Source organism: Xiphophorus maculatus, chromosome 9, assembly GCF_002775205.1.
Source record: "Xiphophorus maculatus strain JP 163 A chromosome 9, X_maculatus-5.0-male, whole genome shotgun sequence".
Lineage (NCBI taxonomy): Eukaryota > Metazoa > Chordata > Actinopteri > Cyprinodontiformes > Poeciliidae > Xiphophorus > Xiphophorus maculatus.
This window is the reverse complement of record NC_036451.1, coordinates 13,595,567-13,609,767: the sequence shown is the minus strand read 5'-3', so window position 1 is coordinate 13,609,767 and position 14,201 is coordinate 13,595,567. Positions and strand designations below refer to the sequence as shown.

The following is a 14,201-nucleotide window of genomic DNA, read 5'->3' as shown; positions in this document are numbered from 1 at the left end:
TATTTGAATTCTGTTTGAAGCAGTTTTATTGCTTTTTGAGTTAAAACCTAACATTAGTTTCAGTTCTGCACATTTTTCAGACCTAAATTAAGTGGAAAGTGTCTGACCTTCAAAAATGTTGACTCCCAGACTAAGCTGAGCTTTTTCCCTTTTAAAATCATTTATAAATCTATGTATCACACACATATTTAAAGGACCACTATGACTGAATTTTAAGATGCAGTTTATTTATTGTTACAGAAAAAATTTACACATAGTGACTTAAAGGAAATGTAGTTAAGAGCACTTGGTGTTGCAGTTGCAAGCCAGGTGAGCTTGGGTAGTCTTTCTCAGGTCCACACTTCTGTCATAGACATTGCTCTCAGAATCTGCACAAACAAGGAAAATACACCAGTAAGAAATTGCACTGTAAATGTTTTATGGAGTATCCCCTTTTTATAGAAAAAAAACCTCACCAGATGACCAGCAGTTGAAACCAACAGTGACGGGGGTGGTCTTGATTGGCAAGCATCCAGGCAGACAGCGAGGTACAGGCTCAACAGAGTAGCATGTGGAATCGTCACCATGAACGGTCAATTGTTTTTCCAGCTGCACAGATTCAAGCTTCAGACGGCACTCTGCAGGAGAACAATGTTGTTAAGTCAGTTTTCAAAGAAGGCAACACACAATTAATTCATGTGCAAAACTTCTAGATGTATATTGGGTTTTACCAGAGGCATCCCTGCAGCTTTCAACAGGCAGAATCCAGGAGTGAGCAAAGCTGACTGAGTTCTTAGCCACGCGTCCGTTGGGAGTGTGGTACTCCTGTCTGATTTCTCCATCAGCCTTTCCACAAAGTCCACAGGTCTTTCCTTTCATCCAGTCAGCAATTTTGATCTGCAATGCAACATCGGGACATTAGAAAACAGAAATATCAACTACATTTGAGGTTTTTCTAAAACCTCTCTTCTAATCTTTTAGAGTATGCAAGGGAAAAGTTAATAATAAACAGAATTTTTTTTTTACCCTCCATGTCTTTTTGTCAAAGTAGACTTCTTGGAGACCATGTTTAGGTGCAAATACAGCAAGGCCCTCTCCACTCTGTCTGATCTCAATGGAAGCTGTAACAGTTTCATGATGCAGTAATTTAAGAAAATGTAACGACGCTCAGAAATAGAGTAAAATTATCAGGTGCAACTGTAGTTTGCAGATATTAGTGTGATACTAAATAAAACAGTAAGGACTATTCATAGTAACCTGTTGGGTGGCGGTAAGGCAGGCTGGTGAGGGGAATTTCCATTTCGTTGACCTTCACAATGATGTTGTTGTCCCTTGGATACATGTCGATGTCACTGAAAGCATAAAAGTAAAAACCCTGTTTGTTTTGGGTTCTTGATCGTCCTGTGTATGGAGACTAAAGCGGTCTTCTAAATTGCCCTGGAAACTTACATCTCAGAAATTTTGACATTGATATGGTGTTGCTCTGAAGAATCTTTCCTCAGGAGAACCATAAACTTCAGTTCATCAGTGCAGTCCTGTGCGGCAACCTGGTAGCAAGAGGAAGGCATCTTGTTCTTGTAGCTCTTGTTGTTGAATGTGTAGAGTGTGTCTTCAAAGAAGCTGCATTCAGCTGGAAAGAGTAAGAAAACACACTTAGTCTGAACTTGCCAGACAAAGGTATCTGTACTTATGAAAGAAATATTTGGCATTACCTGCGGCAGCCTTTGAAACCATGAAGTGGATCTTGTCAATGACTTCATCAAATGGGGTGAGACCTTTGATCTCTTCAATGGGCATAGACATGGGAAGGCGCACAGTGACATTGTAGACAGATTTCTGCAAGAAGAGTTCATTTCAATTATAAAAGCACTCAGAATATTAATTACACTATCTATTTGGACAACAAAGTCTAATCCTTTTCATACCATTGGAGTTTTCACAATGAAGTCAATTGTCCTGTCAGAAGTTGCAACTGCAATGACTGAGATTTTCCTGGTGCTGTTTTTTTTCTTTGTGTGAATCAAGTCTGACAGTACTTTGGAATGGACATATTTGTTGACCCTTGAAGGAAATGAAAAAAATCTCAGAAACTGTACAAAAATTCCTGATATGGACTCCTAGGTGATGTAGAGTTTCTTACATCTTTCCATAACGTTTCAGGGCAGAAGGCAATCTTTCCCAGGACGCTCTGAGGCGAGCTGCCGGGCTTGAAGAAACAAGACCAGTCTCTCCTGTAGCATTGGCGCTATATCTCTTGCATTGCTCGCCCCAGGCAACCCTAGTCTGTTGACAAACAACACTACATTAGAATAAGTCACCTATGGTTGCTGATAGACATTTGTTGTGTATCTCGTATAAAGGGCCTTACTGTAACTTTGTGCTTGCTCAACACAACTCCATCAGCACAGAGCCTCCAGTTGCTATCAGCAGACAGGTTGGAGACAATGATCTGAAGTCTGGCGTTTGGTTTGTCAAGGTAGGCAGCAAGTTGGTATCCCAACATCCTCTTGTCAACTTTGACAGCACGGACGATCAATGCCACAACAATTTCCTCTTCCCTGAGGAATTTTTTCTGTGGCGACACTCAATGTTAAATGGGGTAGGTTCACACTTAAAACTAAACAGAACATAAATAACACCTCTTAAGTGCTTATTAATTTTTCTGATGACCAAATTTCACCTGATTATAGATGGCCTCAAAGCTGGAGGAAGTGCTCCTGCTTCTGGAAGTTGATTTGGAGGGATTCTCCTTATTGTGTAACCTCTGGAACTTCTCAGTCACTTGCTGTAAAGAACAAACATGTCTGTCTGATTTCCCACATCCTATACTGGTGTGTTAAAACACTTTTCTGCAAAATCAAGATGAAGATTTTTACCTTAGAGCGAGAGGAGCTGGAACGAGAAGAGCTTGAACTGCCGCTGAAGAGAGATGCGATGCTTGATGCAGAGCTGGTCCTATCTGAACTGCTGCTGGATCTTGATAAGTTGCCGCTCTTGCTTCTGCGGCTGCTTCTCCTGCTTCTGCTGCTTCTGCTGCTGCTGCTGCTACTGCTGCTGCTGCTGCTGCTGCTGCTGCTGCTGCTGCTGCTACTGCTGCTGCTGCTGCTGCTGCGTTTGGAACTGCTACTGCTGCTGCTGCTTCTGCGGCTGCTGCTACTGCTGCTGCTGCTGCTGTTGCTGTTGTCCGCACGGGCTGCAAGACTGATCTTACGGCTGGAGCGAGATGAAGAGCTGGAGGAGCTCTTTGAGGAACGGCTGGATGAAGAGCTGCTTGAGCTAGAGGAGGAAGATGAGGAGCTGTTCTTTTTTGAAGACAGGATTTTGCTGAGCTTCATCAGAACTGGTCCTCTTTCCTCTGTGGTTTCCTCTTCGTTCAGGTTGATGCGCTTAACAAGCTTCTCTGCAGCATTTGGTCCAACTTTAACCTCCATCTCCAATCTCTCAACCACTTCACCTTCAACTTAAATTAAAAAATAGTCATTAATATATTTTGTGTACAACATGCTTCTATAGAATACTCAAGTGTGATTTTGCCTGTGCTTACTTGGTGTCACAGAGAAAGAGAAGTTGTGGCGGCCAACCAGTTTGTACAAGAGTCCATCTTGGATGTAGGCACCATTTTCACTGGCAAACCTGAAACAGGCCCTCAGTCCAACACCTTTGTTCTTAGCGCAGTACCTCTTGGCAAATGCTCGAACCTTATGTTGACGAATGGCCTTGACATATTTTGCTTCCTCAGGAAGGAGCTCGGAGGATGAGAGCTGTAAGTGAAGTACGACGCAATCAGAATTTATTTGCAGATGCAACAGTAGCTGTCAAGGCTAAGTTAAATTTACCATGCTGTCAGCATAGGAAGCTCGCTCGGATGATTTTACTGAGCTTGGGCGCAAGAGTTTTTTAGGGAAGAGGTAGGTAATTCTCTCTTTAGAAAGTTCCTCGATGTTTCTTGACCCAGCAAAGGTTGTCACACTGTTGAAGAGAAAATAAACAAATTCAGCTGGACTGCAAGGATAGTGATAGAGGTTAAGTTAAATTCATCAAAGTGCTTACTTCACAAATGTGATGTTTTCAGGCACTTCAACTGGAAGAGCTTCAAGCTTAAAGTCTCCTTCTTTGATGTTGAGTCTTGCAGCAATTTTGGCTGGCATAACAGAGTGGACGTTGGCGTTTGCTATCACAAAAGCCTGGAAAACGTCAGTGTTGAGTCCCATAACTGCATATGTGGTCATGGCAACACTGGAAAAAAAAGAAAGGTTTTCAGTTTTTTTTTTTGTTTTTTTTTTATCACATTAATCATTTTATGGTGAATTTCATGTAATGTATGACAGTGGCCACTTACGCTGGTCTGACCTCAGCCTCGAGCTGAATGTCTGTTTCCAGGAGCTTCTGGAGGGGGAAATCTTCGGGCAGGCGTGGTGATGTGTTTGGCTTGACTGAGAAAACAGAAAAACTCTTGACTTTTCCTGTTGCTTAAAACTGATCACAAGATTTTCTTTTGCTTTGAATAAGGAAGTCACATTTAAATTACACTATGTCTTAACATGCTTACACTGTAAAACAACAAACTCTTAGCAAGTATTATTTTTGTCTGGTTTCTTGCTGAAAGATTACTTGTAAGTTAGTTTTTTTTTATTTCAAGTGTACTAAGATATTAGCACTAGAAGCTTGAAAAAATATACTTTTTTGTGTTTTTGCAGTGTAATAATCTGTCATCCTGTCATCCTCACCTCTCAGTATGAAGTTAGAATGCAAAGCCTAAAGAGAAATTAATTCTAAATTGTGTTTTACTCACTTTTAACAGAACCTGCAGCCACAGCAGCACTGAACAGACCAAGCTCCATCGGGAGACCAGCGACAGTTGGAAGAATGCGTCTCACCTCAGCAGCCAGCACAGGCTTAGCATACTTGAAGTTGATACCAGACACGAGCAGAGCCTTAAGAATCTCTCTTCCATATTCCTGAATGGGTAAGTCCTTGGCATACTGTAAAGAACGAGTATATAGTTTATGCTATGTCTGACAAAACTTGATTTTCCTTGAGTTTAGCTGACTGTTGTCTCTAAAGTACCTTAACAGCCTGGTCGATCATGGGTTTCTCGATATTAGCAAAGGCAACCTCCTGTCCAAAGAGCTTGACATAGATAGAAGCCAGGGGTTTGTCAGCGGGCAGGGATCTCCATTCTGACAGCTGTGGAGAGAAAAAAAGTTGTGCTTTTTTTGTCATGTTGGACTGTAATATTTCTTCTTTTGATTGGTGCTTACAGCCTTTATGACACGCTTCATTTTGGTGATCCTGTCAGTGTTTTCAGCGAGAGCAGGGTTTTTCAAAAGCAGCTCCTGCAGTCCATCAATAGAGGCTCCGATCTGCAGAGAAAACAAAAAACAACAGCATTAAAAACAATACTTCTGCTATATGTTTTTGAACATGCGTTTGTATTTTCAATTACCTCCAGGGCTTCTGCAGTTGCTCCAGCGAGGAAGGCTCTGGTCTTTGCAACAGCAGTTTTTGGCAAAATATTTGCAGCATCATTGATGTAAAAAGCAGTTGCAGCAGCACCAACCATCCAGGAGTCTGATATAGATATTAATAAACAGGTTAACTAATGCTTCAGTAAAAATAGAACTCATCTTCTCTTTATGTTGTCTTACTTTTGTAGATGTCCACATGAACAGCTTTGCTGTAACGCAGGCTCAGTCTGTCCAGCTTTGGGCTCAATAGTTTCATGGCAACGTTGCAAGCAGCGGCACTGCAGTAGGGGCATAAAGAGGTGACTTAGCATAATCTTTTAGGACTTTATGATAATTCAGAAAGAGACAATTGCCTTACACATCAGGATCAATGGTTGCATGGTTCCTACTCAGGGACTTCATGTGAGAGTAAGTGAAGCTGGCCACCTGCAAATTCTCCTCTGTTTTCACAGAGTTGGCAACAGTGGCCACCAAACCCATGGAAGGACTTGTCTCGAAGAGAACAATGCAGGAAAGCATACGGAGCTTTGGGTGGAGAACCTTGTCCATGTAGAGCTCGAGAACCAGATCCTGGACCTAATTCAGAGAAGAAAGATTAACTTCTAATGTACCTCAGTGGATAGACAAAAACACTTTTAAACACTTGATATTAGAACTAACCAGTCTGGGCTCCTTCTTTGCAATGTTCCTCAAAGCCATGATGGCTTCAACATGAATTCTCATTGGCAGAGATGCAGCGGCAGTGCCATGGATGGGCATGATCTTAGTGAGAGACTTGAAGCTAGATGGATGTCCAGCATTTCCCAAAACCTTTATGTACAGGATGATGTTTTCTTCCTCATTCTTGGCAACAGCATTTGAAAGTCGTTCTTGAATAGGCTGTTGACGGAAATGAGTAATTAACAACATAATTTAGTTCCCCCAGTTTTTCCTCAGTATGAAGAAAAATTGAATTTATGTGGTCAAATTACCTTTATAAGTTCAGCTGGACAGGCTGCTGTCTCATTACAATATTTGTAAACCATTGTACCGTATCCAAGGAAGACAATCTCACGCAGAAGTGGATTTCTCTCTACTTTGTCGCTCGCTAACAGGTTCTTCAAAAGTGGAAAAACATTAATATTGTATCCATTCATTCTTTCTTATTAATAGAATGAGTTATTCACAAAGTGCAGATTACCAACCTCGAACAGCTTGATAACCTCGGGGTCAGCAGTCACCATGTGCACAGCTGCAACCAATGCTTGAACAGCCTCAGCAGTGTTTATTTCCTCAGCCATGAACTTCTCTTTGATGAATCTAAAAGCAGCGGGAGTGCCAGCAGCAGGGATGGTATCCAAGAACCAGTGTCTGGAAAGGCAAAAAGAAATTAAGTTTTGGAAAAAAAAAATCATTAAAAGCATTTATTTATTTTGCAAGTTATGTTCGGTCGCTGATATGAACCTGTGAGGGGACATCTTTTTGTACTGGTTCCAGTACATTTCCAAATCTTCGTAGCGAGCAAGACGGAGGAGCTGTACCAGTTCCAAAAACTTCATAGGTGCATTTTCATGAAGATTCTCCACGTTGATGGTGGCAAGCTGATTCATGACCTCTGCAGTCTAATATCACACGATCATCGTCATTTGAAGCCAGTATTCACATTATTTAATAATCCTTAACCTGTCTTACAAAGCAGTCTAAACCGTACCTGGGCCTTTGCATTGCTGATCTTGACAAGCTTAATGGGTGTCTGAAGAAGTTCGTTGGAGAACTCGTACTTGAGAGATCCACGGTGTTTATATACAGCGTTGATAGGTGTAATGGGGTCTTTCTGAATTTCAAGGAACTCAAAGGACTGCCTTTAAATTAAGGTGTAAACATGTTAGGTTGATGTCAATGTCAAATGTATTTATAAAGCACTTTCAAAACAGTTGAAACTGCACCAAAGTGCTGTACAGAAGCCAATAAATATACTATTTCTAATAAAAGAAAATAATCATAAAATAACTTCCAACAATTAGAATAAATCACAAAGGCTTAAGTGCCAGCCTCTTTGGAGGTTAAACTAAAACCTAATATCACCTCCATTTTGTTAGTAATGCTTGACATACTTGGTCCTCATTTGAGTAGCTCCATTATCCTCAGAGAAAGGTAAGAACTGGATCAGCTCATTAACGTCCACTTTCAGGATCATGATGGCATTACCGACTGGTTTCAAGGTGTAGCTGAATGTTGTGGTACCTCTCAGGTTTTTGGTTTCCTGTCAAAAACAAGTCGTGGGTTAAATGCAAAGTTTAGCTTTGAACAATTTTACCTTGGAACACAATGGGTTTAGTTTTACCTCCTGGCACTTTTCACACTTCTCAGTGTATGCCAATCCCATGTCCTTAATGAGTCTTTCCTGGCAGTTGTTCAGGTCCCTGGTCTTGGTCAGAAGGATGTTCTCATTACGTGCATCTTCACTGATGGAGTAGAGGGTCTTGCACACACCCTGAGTTCCAACCTGTGGAGAACAGAAAACTTTTTAGTTTTAGTTTTAAAGTTTTATGACTACTGGTAAATAACTTCTTAAATAGGCTACCGTTTGCCTCTTTTACAAACCTCCTGCAAGTCAAAGACTTTGTGGGTCTTCTTGATGTTCAGCTGGAGAACATTCAGAATGCCTCTGTGGATGTTCAGCACCACAGGCGAAATCCCTTCAGGAGCAAAGATTTTACCAACAACACTATTGGTGTATTCGAACTTGATGGGCATCGCAAACTGAGGTGCCAGGGCTGCCGTCAACTTGGTTGCTGGGATTGCTGAGTCGTTTGGCCAAATGCCATTGTACTCAAAGAGCTCAGGTTCCACAAGCTGTGATTTAAGTAAAATGTGTTGGTTAGGTATTTGGAAAGGTAAATGATTGCTGTTGCTAGTTGATTTATTGTTACCTTCAGCATTAAAGTATTTTGGTCAGCTCGGCCGAAGAGAAGTTTGGACCTGATTTTCAGTCCAGCTCTTGCCAAACCTTCCTCAGGAAGACCGCTGAGGAGTAATGCTTCATACTTGTACACGTAGGTCTTACCGGCAGCAAATTCAGGGACTGTGAACACAATTTTGCACAGTAAGAATAATGCATGACATATGTATGTTATTTTTAGAACTATAAGTCAGAGAATGTGGTCACCTATAAAAGCTTAGCTATGTTAATGTTGAATCATTTAGTTTATGTTCAAATACTGGACTTACCCAAATCAAAATGTTGTCCAGCTGGGATGGGAAAAAAATGACATTTTTTGTCAAACATTAAAGAAGAATGAATTATTGTATCAAATTAATATGGAAGAACTAATTCAGAAGCTTTAAAGAAAATCTAAAATTATTCCAAAAGTTTCAACAATAAACACTTAACTATTTTAAAAAAGATATGAAAAACATCAAATGTGCAATTTATAAGTCAAAGCATAATAAAAGTCTATGGGAAATTATGAAAAGAAAATGTAATAAATGCAATCTATTAGTGCAGTATGCTTCTTACCCACGAAGGCCAGAGTCAGAGCTAGTACAACCGCTTTCATGGCTGATGAGGCTGTGACAATCTGTGGTGACAGGCAGCCTTTTATAGGGACATCGGTGCTATGCAAATATGCCCGTTGCCTTTAATTTGATGGATAACTTATTTATCTTTTGGTCAGAATCTGGTTTGTGCAACATGCATCAAAGGATGGAAAGTTAGGGTCACCTAACCTGGTTCTTTGACGCAGGTCAAACCTGAGCGTCCTGTTCCGAAATCATGACCAAAAAGTTCCATTTAGCAATTTCTGTCTAAACTGTAATACAGCTTCATTCTATTATGCATCTATAACACTGTATTTGTATTTGTTAATATGTAAACATTATTTCAAAAGAAAATATTGACAAAATATTACATATTTTCTTTTAGAAAGGCTTCACAATATATTGTTTAAGGAGATAAACTGCGTGTTTGTTGCCAATACAAACGTAACAAGACTTGGTAATAAAATTACATTTCATAGACAAGACATCAGACATAAGATTTTTATTTGTCATCATGCTTCTAGAACATAATGAAATTGGAGTGGTATTCTCAGTGATAAATAGATAAATAAATAAAGCCTTAATTAGTTCCTAAGGTGCAGCAGGTTTGGGTGTGCCTGCAGGGGGACAGAGAGGATAGAAGGACGTGACAGACAGATTTCACGGCTCTTGAGAAAAAGCTGTTCTTTAGCCTCAGGATTATACTGGTAGTAACAAAAATTGTATAATTTGAAAAAACATTTTTGTTAAATGTTTTGGCATTTCTACAATGCAAGTAACTTTCTTTATATTAATACATTTTCAGTTCTTGTCATGTCTTATGTTCCTTAGTTATTTATGTTTCTTAATTAATTTCATAAATGTTTGTGATAACTCTTCATCAATTTCAAAGTTCACTCAGAAAGGCAACCTAATAGTGGGATATTTGCTTTCTTTGTTTGCTTTGGTCACTGTGACCAGTAAGGTCAGGTCATTTTAACAGGTCGGGCTTTTAGGCTGGAACAGTTTTATCAGTGCAAACCACAAAAGGTTTTCACGTTTCCATCTTGTGCATATTTGCTTTACTGTTTTGTTTTGACCCAGGCCAATGCGTTCTAGAAACATGATGTATGCGCATGACACACTGTTCTTAAACCATAAAAAACACCTCTTATAACACGGATTATTCTATCTTTTTAAAGTAACATTAAAACCAAACACATCATACTGAATATTTGCAATATAAGTATCAAACTTGACTTGAACTCTTGCCTAATAAAATCTGGCAGTATGGAGACCTCTATGAGTCAATCCCAATCTTAGGATCAGTGAGCCATTTGACTTTGACAAGTATATAACTATTATATCCATCATTTTTCAATCAGTACTGCCAACAATATGGTAGTAGCAAAAGCAGCTAGATGCTTCTTTTTAAGTGCTTGGATTTTTTGGAAGTTTTTAGAAGCATTCGAGGCCCAAATGGAAGTACAAAACATGCAAAAAGTTAATTTTGCATAATTGGTCCCCTTTTCTATAGGCACTGTGAATGGAAGACAGGCCTGTGGTTTTAAACACTGCTGGATAGAGGATAGTTTTCTCCAGGAAGGTAAATACTACTTACAGTATGAGACAGTAAAATACAAGCCTGCAATGTCTTATATATTATATCTTATCTGTATTGTTTGTTGAGAAATGCATATTTCAAGAGTTTGGCAGTCACAGCATATTGTCATCTTGATTTTTACAATTTGCATTTCAGTACATTGTGTTGCCAAATGTTTGTTCTTTTGCCTCCAAACACAAACTAGGATGACATCCCAGTGAGGTTTAACATGAAGTTGACTAATCCTTTGCTGCTAGCACAGCTTAAACTCTTCTAAGAAGGATTTCCACAAAGTTCAGGAGTGTGTTTTTGAGAATTAAAACTTTTCTTCCATTAATGAGGTCGGCTATTTAATGAGAAGGCCTGGCTTGCAGTTTGTGAGCTATTAATCCATCATCAGTTAAAGATTAGGAGTTTGTCTAGTCAGGTCCTTTCTCATCACACCTGCTGTGGCAAAACCAACATGCAAACACAGAGTAGATCTGGGCTCAGACATGCAGATATTACATTTATTCTTGGAATGAATCAATTTCTAATTATACAATACATTTTATATAAAATGGCTAGACAAAGCATTTGGGGTTGAAAAGCCTTTCAACAGAAATATTCATACACATGAAATACAGAGAAGGAAGGGAACATCTCAACCCCCCAACCCCCCACACACACTAATACAAATTAAATTATAGAAATAATAAATAGAAATTATGAATAAAGACTAATACTAAAGGAATTAATCTTCATCCACTATAGCTAAGAAAATGTAAGTTGCTATTTTTATAAATTGTGAATAAAAAATAAAATGCAGGTATACACACATTACATGGATTGATGGCAAAAATATATATTCCTAAAATGCATACAGAAACAAAATCAAAACATAAAAAATTAACACAACTTAAATACAATAGTTCATGTTAAAACTTAGATTAAAGTCACATTACCAACTCCACAGAAAACTCAAACTCAAATTAAACTTGCTTGCTTTGTTTTTGAAAGCAAAGTTGGACTAAACCAATTGTTTTTATTTTGATAGAAACATCAGGGGAAGCAGGAAGTTGAGTGCGGCGATAAGCAGTAAGAAATTATTTGAAATCTGTAACATGTTAGCTATCTCTACCTCCTGGACCTCATCAACAAAGTTAAGTCTCCAAAAGATGTTTGACATACCTTACAAGTATTTGGTTTTAGACTTAAATTTGATGCCTTTTTGTTGAGTTTTAAGGAATCTACAGAAGTTAAGCTATTTTAACACATGTACTTTTGTACAGTTGTTAAAATTTTGTGCACTGAGGCTGCTCTGGGTCAGTTTCAATCTATTACAATGGACTCTATATCCGGCAGTGACGGCCAAATCAAGGAAAGTTATAGCTATGTAGTTCAATTGTCTTCCTACCAGTTCTGATCCAGTCTCTGCAGAGACAGACAAAATGTTAGTATACAAAGATTATGGCGGAGGATCTTGAAACAGTGGAGAGATAAAACTGCACCAGACGGCTACTTCCACACATGTACGCTCCCAACCAGATTATTGTGCCATGTTGCAGGGGCAGATCTCATGTCTGTATCAAGGTCTAGTTGAGGAGGACCTCCACCAACACACAAGATAAATTATAAGTTTCAAATTGATTTATATTCAATGTCTTTTTTGGTATATTTTATTGTTTTGTTGTTTTTTTTGATACTTTGTCTTTTAGCTTTTATACTTGCTGTAACATCAATTGCCCATTTGAGACATGAATAAGTATGAATCTGAATCTGAATCTAAACTTACAAACAGATTATGAAAACACATTTGAAGCTAAATTGGTGAGTTAGGTTTTAGATACAAAGTTTGTTGGGCAGGAGGCTCAACATCAGTGTTGTATAGTAACAAAGTAAAAATACTTCACTACTTTACTTAAGTATATTTTGAAGTACTTCATACTTTCCTCGAGTATGACAATTTTTGATGACTTTCACTTTTACTTCACTATATTTCCGAACTTAATCGCATAGTTTTACTCCGATACATTTTCAATGTGTGGTTTAGTTACTCGTTACAAAAAAGCGAGAGAGAGAAACGCAAGTGTTTTGACCCCACCTACTGATTGACTGCAACAAAGTCGGTAGCCTGCTTGCCTGGGCTTGTTCATCACCACCAATAGGATACACCTGTTTCGCTTCTCCCATTAAACACAAAGCAAGTCTCGCAATCAGCAGCAGCCACATGGAGGAGGAGACGGAGACCACAACGACTACAACTACGTCGGACACGGCTCCAGGGGAACCACCAGCTGGTGACGAGAGCCCATGGCCTTATTTAAACACAATATACTCTTTCGTGGGTGTTAAAGATTTGTCGTAGCGCATGCAGTTTATGTTATTCCTGCCCGAAGATGTGGAAATTCTATCTTACAAAAACTCCCCGTCCAACTTGAAGAAACACATCGAGGTAACTTCTTATGAAATGGTTATAATCCTCCTGTGTCAGTAACTATAGCTTGGTCACTAGGCACTATTGTGAAATCTTGAGCGTAACGTTACCTGTATAAATGAACTTTGTTTAGCATTGTTTCAGTTCCACACGTGGTGTATTTAGCTTAGGCCTAATGTTGACTGTAGCAGGCTACCTAGACTCCTCTGTTCAAGGGGGGACAGAAGCCATAGCGATAGCAATTTAGACAAAATTTAACGAATATAGGAAAGGCATGCAAGTTCAAATCCACAAACCATTAACATGTGCTACTCTTTAAAACTGGAACAATTTATTAGCAGGTTTAATTTTGCCTGCACTTGGTTGTGTACATTATTTTAAGTGTATTTGACAAGTTTACCAAAATATAAAAAATGTCATTCAAACTGCATTTGCTTTGTTTTACTTTTTACTTGTACTTTTCATTGCATTACTTGAGTACATCCATTTTTACAGTAATTTCAATACTTAAGTACAAGAAGTTTCAGATACTTTAAGACTTTTAACTCAAGAAACATTCCAGTCAGTGACTTGGACTTTTACAAAAGTCGTATTTTGGAGAGGTACTTATACTTTTACTTGACTCTGAGATTTCAGTACTTTATACAACACTTGTTTTCAGCCTCTGTGACGTCAGAAGTCTTCAGCCACTGTGACATCAGCAGTCACAGACGTTTTCAGCCTCTGTGACGTCAGGAGTCACAGAAGTTTTCAGCCTCTGTGACTCATGACGTCAGAAGTTTTCAGCCTCTGTGACGTCAGGAGTCACAGATGTTTTGAGCCTCTGTGACTCATGACGTCAGAAGTTTTCAGCCTCTGTGACTCCTGACGTCAGAAGTTTTCAGCCTCTGTGACGTCAGGAGTCACAGAAGTTTTCAGCCTCTGTGACGTCAGGAGTCACAGAAGTTTTCAGCCTCTGTGTCTCTTGACGTCAGAAGTTTTCAGCCTCTGTGACGTCAGGAGTCACAGAAGTTTTCAGCCTCTGTGACGTCAGGAGTCACAGAAGTTTTCAGCCTCTGTGACATCAGCAGTCACAGAAGTTTTCAGCCTCTGTGACTCTTGACGTCAGAAGTCTTCAGCCTCTGTGACATCAGCTGTCACAGAAGTTTTCAGCCTCTGTGACTCATGACGTCAGAAGTTTTCAGCCTCTGTGACATCAGCAGTCACAGAAGTTTTCAGCCTCTGTGACATCAGCAGT

General features: G+C 39.3%; 1 protein-coding gene across 1 annotated transcript; it reads right to left on the bottom strand.

Moving 5' to 3' along the window:
* Positions 1-206: 206 nt before the first annotated feature.
* LOC102232022 (vitellogenin-1-like) lies at positions 207-9,005 on the bottom strand. Its single transcript, XM_005800490.2, has 33 exons — positions 8,947-9,005; positions 8,658-8,678; positions 8,360-8,511; positions 8,031-8,282; positions 7,771-7,932; positions 7,541-7,689; positions 7,138-7,288; positions 6,891-7,048; positions 6,632-6,797; positions 6,419-6,544; positions 6,108-6,326; positions 5,806-6,023; positions 5,628-5,725; positions 5,426-5,550; positions 5,241-5,342; positions 5,047-5,166; positions 4,772-4,961; positions 4,319-4,412; positions 4,030-4,215; positions 3,816-3,948; positions 3,524-3,740; positions 2,856-3,439; positions 2,660-2,764; positions 2,348-2,551; positions 2,120-2,262; positions 1,905-2,040; positions 1,692-1,815; positions 1,429-1,609; positions 1,237-1,331; positions 1,006-1,100; positions 711-876; positions 456-617; positions 207-368 (listed from the first exon to the last, which is right to left on the bottom strand). Exons 1-33 carry the CDS (start codon positions 8,984-8,986, stop codon positions 277-279), a joined length of 5,166 nt encoding a protein of 1,721 aa, XP_005800547.1. The 5' UTR covers positions 8,987-9,005; the 3' UTR covers positions 207-276.
* Between the last annotated feature and the right edge of the window lie 5,196 nt (positions 9,006-14,201).